The 13316-nt window shown below is 50.3% G+C and overlaps 1 protein-coding gene and 1 pseudogene across 3 annotated transcripts; both read right to left on the bottom strand.

The window, feature by feature from the left end:
* Positions 1-629: 629 nt before the first annotated feature.
* LOC128930428 (peptidyl-prolyl cis-trans isomerase A pseudogene) lies at positions 630-2652 on the bottom strand (annotated as a pseudogene).
* A 2153-nt stretch (positions 2653-4805) lies between these two features.
* On the bottom strand, positions 4806-13078 carry RDH8 (retinol dehydrogenase 8). 3 transcript variants are annotated; one of them, XM_002761719.4, is made up of 6 exons: positions 12946-13078; positions 9431-9589; positions 7451-7630; positions 6412-6505; positions 5648-5831; positions 4806-5552 (listed from the first exon to the last, which is right to left on the bottom strand). In XM_002761719.4, the coding sequence occupies exons 1-6, from the start codon at positions 13046-13048 to the stop codon at positions 5337-5339; spliced, it is 936 nt and encodes a 311-aa protein (XP_002761765.2). In that variant the 5' UTR covers positions 13049-13078; the 3' UTR covers positions 4806-5336. The 3 variants fall into 3 exon arrangements, with proteins under 3 accessions (XP_002761765.2, XP_035141117.2, XP_035141118.2); XM_035285226.2 differs by having other exon boundaries at positions 4806-5504; XM_035285227.2 differs by lacking the exon at positions 9431-9589.
* Between the last annotated feature and the right edge of the window lie 238 nt (positions 13079-13316).

Genomic DNA, 13316 nt, shown 5'->3' with positions numbered 1-13316 from the left:
GTAGTATATGCTTCCCAGTCGTGGTGGCTCATGTCTGTAGTCCCAGCACTTTGGGAGGCCGAGGTGGGAGGGTCGCTTGAACCCAGGAGTTCAACAGCAGCCTGCTCAGTAAAGCAAGGCCCTTGTTTATATATGTATATATGAAAGAAAAAGAAGGAAGGAAAAAGAAAAGAAAAACGAGGGAAGGCAGGAAGGAAGGGGGGAAGGAAAGAAAGGGAGAACCATGTCAGATGATGGGAAATAAAACAGGTAAGAGAATAAAGGAACAGTGTGCTATCTTATGGTGATCCTGGAGGGCTTCATGGAGGAGGTGATAAATGAGCAAATGAAGGAAGTGAAGGAGGGAGCCTTGTGGATATTTGGGGAAAACATTCTATGAAGAGGAAACAGCAAGGAGGCCAGGCATGGTGGCTCATACCTGTGAGACAAGCACTTTAGGAGGCCAAGGCTGGAGGATCACTCGAGTCCAGGAGTTTGAGGTTGCTGTGAACTATGATTGTGCCACTGCACACCAGCCTGGGTGACAGAGAGAGACCCTGTCTCTAAAAAAGAGTGAAAGACAGACAGACGAAATGGCACAGCAAAGAGGCCAGTGTTGCTGGAATGAGTGGGGGATGGGGGAAAAGTGGGAGATAATTTGAGACAAATGTTCAGTGGTCAGATGGTGTAGTTTTGATCTGAGTCTGAATAAGAGGGAAAACAGGCCGGGCACGGCGGCTCACACCTGCAATCCCAGCCCTTTGGGACGACAAGGCAGAAGGATTGCTTGAGACCAAGAGTTTATTTATTTTATTTTATTAGTCTTTATTACATAATCATAAACCTAACTCTGCGATCCAGCTAGGCATGGAAGGGAACAAGGAAAGCGTGGAACCCAAAGGGAACTGCAGCGAGAGCACAGATTCTAGGAAACTGCGAGCAGATGGGGTGGAGGGCGCTCTCCTGAGCTACAGAAGGAACGGTCTGGTGGTTAAGATAAAACACAAGTCAAACGTATGAAAGTCATCCACAGTCAGCAATGGTGATCTTCTTGCTGGTCTCGTCATTCCTGGACCCAGAGCGCTCCATGGCGTCCACAGTACTCATGCCTCTTTCACCTGGCCAGAGACCTCATGCTCGCCGTCCAACCACGCAGTCTTGGCAGTGCAGATGAAAACCTGGGAACCGTTTGTGTTGGGTCCAGCATTTGCCATGGACAAGATGCCGGGACCTGCATGCTTCAGGATGAAGTTCTCGTCATCAAATTTCTCCCCGTAGATGGACTTGCCACCAGTGCCGTTATGGTGTGTGAAGTCACCACCCTGACACATAAACCCTGGAATAATTCTGTGAAACCAGGAACCCTTATAACCAAATCCTTTCTTTCCAGTGCTCAGAGCACGAAAGTTTTCTGCTGTCTTTGGAATCTTGTCTGCAAACAGTTCAAAAGAGACGCGGCCCAAGGGTTCGCCGTCGACGGCAATGTCGAAGAACACGGTGGGGTTGACCATGGCTGATACTACAAGGCTCCAGGCGGCGGTGGCATCTGCAAAGCCGACCAAGAGTTTAATACCAGCCTGGGCAACATAGTGAGACCTCCCTCTCTACAAAAAGTTTATTAAAAGTTAGCTAGGCGTGGTGACGTGCACCTGGGGTTCCAGCTACTCAGGAGGCTGAGGTGGGAAGGTCTTCTGAGACTAGCAGGTTGAGGCTGCATCACTACACTCCAATCTGATGACAGAGCAAGATCCTGTTTCAAAAAAAAAAAGTCTAAATAGGAGGAGAAGCCACTGGGGAGTTTTGCAAAGAGGATTGACTTTACCTTTGTACCTTTTGGTTCTGGTTTGTTTGTTTGTTTGTTGTTGTTGTTTTTGCTTTTGAAGAAGGAGCCTCGCTCTGCCTCCAGGCCGGAGGGCAGTGGCGCTATCTAGGCTCACTATAACCTCTGCCTCCTGGATTCAAGTGATTCTCCTGCCTCAGCCTCTCCAGTAGCTGGGACTACAGGTGCGTGCCACCACGCCCGGCTAATTTTTGCGTTTTTAGTAGAGACGAGTTTCATCATGTTGGCCAGGATGGTCTTGATCTCTTGACCTCATGTTCTGCCCGCCTCAGCCTCCCAAAGTGCTGGGATTATAGGCGTGAGCCACCGTGCCCAGCCATCTTTGTGTTTTAACAGAATCAGTGTGGGTATGTCCTTTATCTATTTATTTATTTGAGATGGGGTCTGTCTCTCTCAGCAGGCTGAAGTGCAATGGTGCAGTCATAGCTCACTGCAGCCTCCAACTCCTGGATGCGAGGGATCCTCCCACCTCAACCTCCTGAGTAGCTGAGACTGCAGGGGCATGCTACCACACTGGGCTACTTTTGAAATTATTTGTAGGGAAGGGGTTTTGCTGTGCTGCCCAGGCTGGTCTCAAAATCCTGGCGTCAAGTGATTTGCTTGGCTTCACCTCCCGGTGTTGGGGTTACATGTGTGAGCCACTGTGCTATCAGTACGTCCTTTGTTACTGGGTCTTGAAATTTAAAAGTGTAATAACAATAATAATAATTCCACAACATAAGAGTAAGGCTGGGAGGCTGAGGTGGGACAAGTGAGCCGAGACTGCGCATTGCACTCCAGCCTGGGTGACAGAACAAGACTCCAGCTAGGAAACATTTCAAAATTAAATAAATAAATAGAGTAAGTCCAAACTTTTTTTTTTTTTTTGAGATGGAGTCTCGCTCTGTCACCCAGGCTGGAATGCACTGGTGTGATCTCGGCTCACTGCAACCTCCACCTCCCCAGTTCAAGCAATTCTCCTGCCTCAGCCTCCTGAGTAGCTGGGATTATAGGCGTGCACCACCTTGCGTCTCTACTAAAAGTACAAAAAATTAGCTGGGTGTAGTAGAGTGTGCCTGTAATCTCAGCTACTCAGGAGGCTGAGACAGCAGAGCAAGACCCTGTCTCAAAAAAGAAAAAAAAATCCTCCAAGGTATACATGATTAAAGGTAACAAGTAAAGTTCACATTAATTCATATCGTATGATGCTTTTAGTGAAAAAAAGTTTTTTAAAGTATATATTCAGTTGCGTGTTTTTTGTTTTGAGACAGAGTCTCACTCTGTCACCCAGGCTGAAGTGCAGTGGGGCAGTCTTGGCTCACTGCAACCTTCACCTTCTGGGTTCAAGCAATTCTCCTGCCTCAGCCTCCTGAGTAGCTGGGATTACAGGCACCTACCACCGTGCCTAGCTAATTTTTGTATTTTTAGTAGAGATGGGGTTTAGTCATGTTGGCCAAACTGGTCTTGAACTCCTGACCTGAGGTGATGCACCTGTCTCGGTCACCCAAAGTGCTAGGATTACAGGCATGAGTCATTGTGCCTGGCCTATATTCAGTTTGTTTAAACTAAAACTCTCCATGTCTGTTTTAAAATTGTGGTAAAGGCCGGGCTCGGTGGCTCACGCCTATAATCCCAGCACTTTGGGAGGCCAACCCGGGTAGATCACGAGGTCAATAGATTGAAACCATCCTGGTCAACAAGGTGAAACCCCGTCTCTACTAAAAATACAAAAATTAGCTGGGCATGGTGGTGCGTGCCTGTAGTCCCAGCTACTCGGGAGGCTGAGGCAGGAGAATTGCTTGAACCCAGAAGGCGGAGGTTGCGGTGAGCCGAGATCGTGCCATTGCACTCCAGTCTGGGTAACAACAGCGAAACTTTGTCTCAGAAAAAATAATAATAAAAATAAAATTGTGGTAAAATATGTGCACTACAAAACTTACCATTTTTGGCCGGGCATGGTGGCTCACGCCTATAATCCCAGCACTTTGGGAGACTAAGGCGGGAGGATCACCTGAGGTTGGGAGTTTGAGACCATCCTGACCCACGTGGAAAAACCCCATCTCTACTAAAAATACAAAAATCAGCTGGGCATAGTGGCACACGCCTGTGGCCACTCTGGAGGCTGAGGCAGGAGAATTGCCTGAACCCAGGAGGCAGAGGTTGCAGTGAGCTGAGATTGTGCCACTGCACTCTAGCCTGGGTGACAGAGCGAGACTGTCTCCAAAAAAATAGTAACTACCACTTTAACCATTTATAAGTGTACAGATCAGCGGCCTTAGGTACATTCACATTGGGGTGCAACCCTCACCGCTGTCAATCTCCAGAACTTCATCCACTTCCCAGACCAAAACTCTGTCCCTTTGAAACACAGATTCCCCATTCCGTCCTCCCTCCACCCCGGGTGCCCACTGTGTGACTTTTCACCTCCGTGGATTTGACTACTTTAGGCCTCTCAGATAAGTGGAATTTTCTATCTGGTTTATTTCACTCAGCTTGGTGTTCTCAGTACTCACCCGTGTGTCAGAATTTCCTTCCTTTATAAGGATATACAAAAGTCTGTTTATCCTTTCATGAGTTTCTGTTTTATTTTTTTCAGACAGAGTCTTGCTCTGCCGCCCGGGCCGGAGTGCAGTGGCGTGATCTTGGCCTCACTGCAACCTCTGTCTCCTGGGTTCAAGTGATTCTCATGCCTCAGCCTCCCTAGTAGCTGGGATTACAGGCGCCTGCCACCGTGCCCGGTTGATTTTTGTATTTTTAGTAGAGAGAGAGTTTCGCTATGATGGCCAGGCTGATCTCGAACTCCTGGCCTCAAGTGATCTGCCTGCCTCAGCCTCCCAAAGTGCTGGGATTACAGGCGTGAGCCACCAGCCCGGCTTGCTTGCTTGCTGGCTTTCTCCGTCTTTCTTTCTCTCTCTCTCTCTTTGGAGCCAGTAGTTCAACTGGCTTTTTAATTTTTTATTCAATTTTAAGAAATCGAGCTTCATTAAATAGTAAATGTAACTATGACTTGTGATTATAAATATATATTTAATGGAAAAAATATACATACATTGCTGGTGTGTGCTCAAATACATTTTGCTGATGGGATGTGTAACCAGGAGTGTCCCCTTGGTCTACAGAGCTCTGGTATGCACGGGGGTGGGGGGTGGGAGTTATGAATCATTCCTGTATTCTCGGGCCCAGGATCGTGAAGTCATGAGGTTGAATGAGGCAGAGTCTGTCTCATCCTTCAAGGGTCATAACAATGCCTCTTCCTCCAGAAAGCCGCCCTTGCTTTCCCAGCGACAGCTGGGGCTTCCTGCTCTGGGCTCCCCAGCCCAAGTTCCCGGGGTTCCTCTCTCTATTCCAACTGTGACCACAGAGGTGTCTATGCCTGAAAATTGAGGCCTTTCTGGGATTCTAGCCACATCCAGGCACAGAGCAGGAGAGGAGTTTGCAGAGTGAATGAATGCATGGAGAGTCTGCTCAGTCTCTGAATTAGACATGGAATGAACAGATCTAGTTGTTTAGGGGTGGGGATCGTGAGGCTCTGTTCGGCTCATCTTGGCCGCACCCGGGCTGGGAGGCAGCCGCAGGACAGACATCGGAGGCCGAGGCTGAGGAGGCGTGGACAGCGGAAGAGGAGGCAGTGGGTGGTTCTCACGTACAGGCTGCCGGAGGAGTCCACGGTTTTGAGCATGGTCAGCGGCGAGTAGCGGATGTTGGTCTGTTGGCGCAGGGGTGGTCGAGTTGAGCCGATGACCTTGACAATGGCCTGCAGGGTGGAGTCCCTGAGTGCTGGGACCCAGGGAGGGCCTCTCCCTGAAACATATCCGAGCCACATCTTGGGGCTCTGGGCCCCTCACTCACCTGAACCACGTCCTGTGGGCTCTGTCCCACGGAGCGAAACAGCTCCCTGGAGGCTGGGAGGTAGAGGTCCCGGAAGTAGTGCAGGGTGTCAGGGTCAGTGCCTGGGAACTCAGCTGTAGAAACCTGCGCCAGAAGCTTCCCCTCAAACTCGGTGACCACGGGGCCTGGCTCCACCAGGGAGATGCTGTGACCAGGCAGGGGTAGTGTGAGTCTGACAGTTCAACCACTCCCTGCCCTATTTTGTCCAATTTTTTTTATTTTTATTTTTTAAAGATGGGGTTTCACCATGTTGGTCAGGCTGGTCTTGAACTCCCGACCTCAGGTGATCCACCCACTTCGGCCTCTCAGAGTGCTGGGATTACAGGCGTGAGCCACCGCACCCGGCCTCCAATTTTTTTTTTAAGAGACAGGTCTTACTCTGTTGCCCAGGCTGGAGTGCAGTGGCATGATCATAGCTCACTGCAGCCTCCAACTCCTAGGCTCAAGCAGTCCTCCTCCCTCAGCCTCCAAAGTAGCTGGGACTGCAGGTACACACACCACCACCCTTGGATAATTTTTAAGTTTTTTGTTGAGATAGGGTCTCGATATATGTTGCCCAGGCTGGTCTCAAACTCCTGGCTTCAAGCGATCCTCCCATTTCAGCCTCTCAAAGTGCTGGGATTACAGGTGTGAGCCACTGCACCCAACTTCATTGTCTTTCCCCGTTTCGATTCCAACTCCCCAGCCCGGCCTCCAACCCCCATCTGCCCACGTGCCCGCCTCACAAGATGTTGAAGTGCAGCAGTTGGATAGCCAAGCTTTCGAAGAATCCCTCCAGGGCGAACTTGGAGGCAGCATAGACATCGTTGAAGATGACACCTGTGAGGGTCAGAGGGAGGAAACCTCTTTGGGGGTCTGGGAGATAGGTTTTGTGGGTTCCAGGGTGATGGGGCCTTTGGGAGACAGAGCAACGAGGATGTGGGGACCAGACAGAACAGATATCTGGTGCCAAGATGATGGCTGTATGGCATTGTGTGTGATGGGGTCGTACGGGGTCAGGACAAGGTTGTTCTCGGGTGCCACCACCTTCCAGCTCTACCTGGTCCCAGGAAACTCCCCTATTTCCCTCCATTCTCTAAACCTTTGGGCCCCATGGACATGGAATCCCCTCCATTTTCTCTTCAGTGGGATCCTTGTCTCTTTCTCCCTTTTTCTTTCTCTCTCCTGCCTTTCTTTTTCTCTCTTCTTTCTCTTTCTGTCTTTTGTTCTTTCTTTCTTTCTTTTCCTTCCTTCCTTGCTTGGTCTTGCTCTGTCCTGCAGGCTGGGCTGCAGTGGCACCATCACAGCTCACTGCAGCCTTGAACTCCTGGCTTAAGTGATCCTCCCACTTCGGCCTCTCGAGTAGCTGGGACTACAGGCACACACAACCATGCTCGGCTGATTTCTCAGTTTTTTTCTTTTTGAAGACGGAGTCTCGCTCTGTTGTCCAGGCTGGAGTGCAGCTTCCGCCTCCCGAGATCTAGCGATTCTGCCTCAGCCTCCTGAATAGCTGTGATTACAGGCATGTGCCCACCACATTTGGCTGATTTTTTTGTATTTTACTAGAAACAGGCTTTTACCATGTTGCTCAGGCTAGTCTCAAACTCCTGAGCTCAGGCAATCCTCCCGTCTCAGCCCCCCAAAATGCTAGGATTATAGGCGTGAACCATCACACCCGGGCTCCAGGCTAAATTAGAATATGATCTAAAACCCATTTGCCATCCTTCCAGTCTGGAGAGGGTCAGACACTGCTGGGATTTCCAGGGGCGGGTCCCCACAGCTCACCCTGCAGCCCCATGACGCTGCTGATGACCACAATGTGGCCCTGCCGCCTCCTCTTCATGCCTGGAAGCACAGCTTTGACCAGACGGACAGCTCCGAAAAAGTTGGTGTCAAAGACATTCTGCATGGCATCGAGGCTGAGCCCCTCCAGGGGCCCCACCAGGCCCATTCCGGCATTATTCACTAAGAGAAGAGGCACTAAGGGTTACCGCAAATCCCTTGTCCCCTAGCATCACTTTCAGACACTCCCTGAATCACCCCATCCCGTACTCCATGTCCACGGTATCTTAGGTGGACAAATATGAAACCCTGGAAACCTTGGTGATCTTTATTTATTTATTTATTGAGATAGAGTCTTGCTTTGTTGCCCAGGCTGGAGTGCAATGGCATGATCTTGGCTCACTGCAACCTTCACCTCACGGGTTCAAGCGATTCTCCTGCCTCAGCCTCCCAAGTAGCTAATTTTTTGTATTTTTAGTAGAGATAGGGTTTCATCATGTTGGTCAGGCCGGTCTTAAACTCCTGACCTCGTGATCCACCCGCCTCAGCCTCCCAAAGTGCTGGGATTACAGGTGTGAGCCACCGAGCCCGGCTGAAACCTTGATGATCTTTGAACACAGTTTAGCATTTGTCATAGGGGATCCTCAGCCCTGGGTGGGAGGAAGGGCTGCTGGGAATAGCGTCCCCCTTAATGCATGAGCAATTGAATTCCGACCCCAAATCACATCAAGACAGCAACACCCACCCTCCTGTGAAGGTTTAGGGACCTTATGACTTATTTCTGCATCATACTGTCTTCCCCAAGTGACTCATCCAAGTAATTTTCCCAACCACATATGGCTTTCTCCATATGTGAGAATTTCCATTCCATAAAATCCGCCCCGCCCAGGCCTCTGTTTGTTACTAGTGTCTCTAATATTTTTATTCTTTTAAAAAAATTCATTTTTGGCCAGGTGTGGTGGTACATGCCTGTAATTCCAGCACTCTGGGAGGCCAAGGTGGGCAGATCACTTGAGGTCAGGCGTTTGAGACCAGCCTGGCCAACATGGTGAAACCTCGTCTCTACTAAAAATACAACAATTAGCTGGACATGGTGGCAGGTGTCTGTAATCTCAGCTACTCTGGAGGTGAGGAAGGAGAATCGCTTGAACCTGGGAGGTGGTAATTGCAGTGAGCCAAGATTATGCCACTGGATGCAGAGCAAGACTCCATCTCAAAAAAAAATTGATTTGCCGGGCATGGTGGCTCACGCCTGTAATCCCAGCACTTTGGGAGGCCGAGGCAGGTGTATCAAGAGATCAAGAGATCGAGACCATCCTGGTCAACATGGTGAAACCCCGTCTCTACTAAAAATACAAAAAAAATTAGCTGGGCATGGCGGCGCGCGCCTGTAGTCCCAGCTACTCGGGAGGCTGAGGCAGGAGAATTGCCTGAACCCAGGAGGCGGAGGTTGCGGTGAGCCGAGATCGCGCCATTGCACTCCAGCCTGGGTAACAAGAGCAAATCTATGTCTCAAAAAAAAAAATTGAGTTTTGAGACAAGGTCTTGCTCTGTCTTCCATACTGGCTCTATCATAACTCACTGGAGCCTCAAACCCCTGGGCTCAAGGGATCCTCCCACCTTGGCCTCCCAAGTAGCTGGGATTAGGCATGCACCACTATGCCTGGCTAAATTTTAATTTTTTTTGTAGAGTTAGAGTCCCATTATTTTGCTCAGGCTGTTCTTGAACTCCTGGACTCGAGCAATCCTCCTATCTTAGCCTCCCAAAGTGCCAGGATGACAGGCGTGAGCCACCCTACCCAGCCCTTAGTAAATCATTGGTAGGACCATCTGTCTACCCATCTTGGCCAATTGATCTACCCCTTCTGTCCAGGTTTAGAGACTGCTGAAGAAACCAGAAAGCTGGTGCTCAGACCTGGCCGTATTGAGGGTCTATACTCAGCCCAGGATGGGGCTTAGTGAACCAGGGACTGTGACTCTCACCCAGCACGTCCACTTCTCCCTGGATGCAGCTGAGACACTGGGCCACCGACTCATCGCTGCACACGTCCAGCTGGGCCACAGTGAGGGTCTGCCCCAGAGCCTCCCCAGCAGCAGCCTCCAGTGTCTCCTTCTTCCTCAGGTCCCTCATAGTGGCCACCACTGGGGGCAGAGAGTAGAGCAGGGACAGGCACTGAGCTCCTTTCCCCTGGGTGAGGGCTTGCGTGTTTCTGTGATCTTGCATGAGAAGTCACAGTTTACACACCTACATTATCACTCAGCCAACAAATGCACACTTGTGTACACGCATCTCCACCTACCTATATCCATCCTGCCAACCATGAGTTCAACAGACATTTATTGAGCATCTACGATACACTATGCCCTATTCTAGGTGCTGAGGCTATGGCATGAAATAAGATAAAGTCATTCGGGCCTGGTGGCTCACGCCTGTAATCCCGACACTTTGGGAGGGCAAGGTGGGAGGGTGGCTTGACCCCAGGAGTTCGAGACCAGCCTGGACAAGTAAAGCGAGATCCCATCTCTACAAAAAATATATATACAAATTAGCCAGGTGTGGTGGGCTGGCCCCCACCTGTAGTCCAGGCTACTTGGGAGGCTGCAATGGAAGGATCGCTTGAGCCCAGGAGTTTGAGGGTGCAGTGAGCCAAGACAGAGCCACTGCACTCCAGCTTGGGTGACAGAGTGAGACCCTGATTCAAAAAATCAAAGAATAAATCCAGGCAAGATGGCTCACACCTGTAATTCCAGCTCTTTGGGAGGCCTGGGCAGGTGGATCACAAGGTCAAGAGATTGAGACCATCCTGACCAACATGGTGAAACCCCATCTCTACTAAAAATACAAAACTTTGCTAGGTGTGGTGGCACGTGCCTGTAATCTCAGCTACTCGGGAGGCTGAGGCAGGCATCCTCCCACCACGTGGGGAGGATGAGGCAGGCAGATCATCTGAGGTTGGAGACCAGCCTGACCAATATGGTGAAACTCTATCTCTACTAAAAATACAAAAAATTATCTGGGCATGGTTGCAGGCACCTGTAATCCCAGCTACTCAGGAGGCAGAGGCAGGAGAATCGCTTGAACCTGGAGGTGGCAGTTGTAGTGAGCCAAGATCATGCCACTGCACTCCAACCTGGTAAGACTCGGTCTCAAAAAATCAATCAATCAATAGTGTCTGCCTTCATGGAACTTATAGCCTAGTAGGTAAGACAGTAAAATATATAAACACAAAACAGACTGCCATGAAAAAAGCGCATGCGCACCTACAGCCAACGTATGTACATATATAAACACTTAAGTGAATAGCCACATTTTTTTAAAGGAGATTCACTCTTTCACTCTTGTTTCCCAGGCTGGAGTGCAATGGTGCTATCTCGGCTAACGGCAACCTCCGTCTCCCAGGTTCAAGCGATTTCCCTGCCTCAGCCTCCTGAGTAGCTGGGATTACAGGGCCCCGCCACCATGCCCAGCTTATTTTTCATATTTTTAGTAGAGAGAGGATTTCACCATATTGGTCAGGCTGGTCTTGAACCTCAGATGATCTGCCCATCTCATTCTCCCCAAGTTCTGGGATTGCAGGCATGAGGGGCCAGAGAACCCCAGTGCCCAGCCAAGTTCATGCTCTTGCTCTCTTTTTTTTTTCCAGACAGAATCTAGCTCTTGTTGCCCATGCTGGGCAATGACGCAATCTCAGCTCACTGCAACCTCTGCCTCCAGGTTCAAGCCATTCTCCTGCCTTAGCCTCCCAACTAGCTGGGATTATAGGCACGTGCCACTATGCCTGGCTAATTTTTATATTTTTAGTAGAGAAGGGGTTTCACCATGTTGGCCAGGCTGGTCTTGAACTCCTGACCTCAGGTGATCCCCCTGCCTCAGCCTCCCAAAGTGCTGGGATTTTAGGAATGAACCACTGTGCCCGGCCTCCAGCTTATGCTCTTAAGTGGGACCTCAGAATATGTACTCTGGACTTGCCCCAGCATACATGTTTGATATCCCCCCACGTGTGCACCCATAATCACCCATGAACACTCCTGGGGGCATTTGCATCTTGTCTTTGGGCCAGTGTGATTCATGGGTAGCAGCCACATGAATGAGGCCACTTGCATCTACATGAGAGTTAGTGGCAAACATGGATGCAAGGGATGGGTTGCCTGAGTTCAAATCCCAGCTCTGCCACTTTGCAGCTGAGAGACCTTGAGTAAAGACCTTCGACAGTCTGTGCCTCAGTTTCCTCACTTCTAAAATGGGGCAGCTGGGCACAGTGGCTCACGCCTGTAATCCCAGCACTTTGGGAGGCCGAGGCGGGCAGATCAACTGAAGCCAGGAGTTTGAGACTGGTCTGGCCAACATGGTGAAACCCCATCTACTAAAAATACAAAAAATTAGCCGGGCATGGTGGCGTGTGCCTGTAATCCCAGCTACTCAGGAGGTTTAGGCATGAAAATCACTTGAGCCTGGGAGGTGGAGGTTGCAGTGAGCTGAGATTGCACCACTGCACTCAGCCTGGGCAACAGAATGAGACTCTGACTCAAAACAAACAAACAAACTAATAAATAATAAAATAATAATAAATTGGGGTGGCTGACAGTGCCTGCCTCACAGGCCTGAGAAACGAACGACTTCCTGGATGCCAGGGAACTTAGAATGCAGCCTGGTGCATTGTAAAAGCTCAATCAGCACGAGCCTCCAGCAGGTTCATGCACCCATCTGCCTGCCCACAGGGACACACGTTCTTCCCTGCACACTGGCATTCAGGCTCTCACGCTCAAAGCTGTGAGTGTCTCTAAAACAGAGGACAGAGGGCTGGGGGAAGCAGCCCTGCCAACTGGGGCAGTGCCCTCACCCCCAGTCGCCTCCTTATAAGTAACAACCCTTTGCCCACTTGGACTGCAGCATGCTCGTCTGGGTCAGGGGTTCTCCTGGTTGGTTAGGATGCAGGTCCCAGGGATTTATGTCAGAGCTGCAGAGGGGCAAGTGCCTAGAATTAGAAGGCCATCCCTTCAACCCCCAAGGTCAGGAGTGCTTAAGAAGCTTATCTCATTAAAAGCAGTAATCTGGGGAGAGGTGGAGGAGTTAGCATCAGGGTAGTAATTATTCCAGCCAAGGAAGTGCCCCAGTGAAACCCTTCTAAAAATACCACCCGTCACTCTTGGCATGCTTCATTTTGTTTCTTAGCACATATTCCCACCAGATACAGCAACAATTTCATCTGTTTATCTCCCATCCTCCCTCTCGTACCCCAGTTCTATGACATGCGTCCTGAGGGCTGAGATTTTCATCTATTTCATCCCCAGTTGTGTTGCCAGCATTCAGAACAGCCAGAAGGTGCTCAAGAAATATTTGCAGGATGAGGGGATGATTCCCGGAGGGAGAGGAAGACCCCATGCCTGCTGGTCCTCCCCAAGCCCACAAGTGCAGCTGGAAGGGATAGGTAGGGGAGACAGTGCTGGGGAAGCCATCTGCACCCTGCCACCTCCTAGCACCACCCTGCACCTCTTACCCTGGTAGCGCTTCTTGGGGTCATGGGCCAGCTGCACTGCAAGTTCCAGACCAATTCCTGATGAGCAGCCGGAGATCAGTACAGTCCGGGGTGCAGCGGCCATGTTGATCCCCTCCCTGGACGCGTGACCTCTGCTGGGCAGCACCTGACTCTCACCATTCATCCTGGGCTCATCTGCTCCCTCCTAACCACCTCCCACAGATCCCCTGCAGGAAGAAGCCCCTACCCTCCCCCGGAGACCGTCGATTCTGGACTGACCCTGAAGAGGCAGTTAGAGAGAATCTCACATCTTCTCTGCACCTCATTTTCTTCATCTGCCCAAAATTTCTTCTCCACCTTTTATACGCATCACTGGTTTTTGTTTGTTTGTT

Source organism: Callithrix jacchus, chromosome 22 (genome assembly GCF_049354715.1).
Source record: "Callithrix jacchus isolate 240 chromosome 22, calJac240_pri, whole genome shotgun sequence".
Classification (NCBI taxonomy): domain Eukaryota; kingdom Metazoa; phylum Chordata; class Mammalia; order Primates; family Cebidae; genus Callithrix; species Callithrix jacchus.
This window is presented reverse-complemented; position numbering and strand designations above follow the sequence as displayed.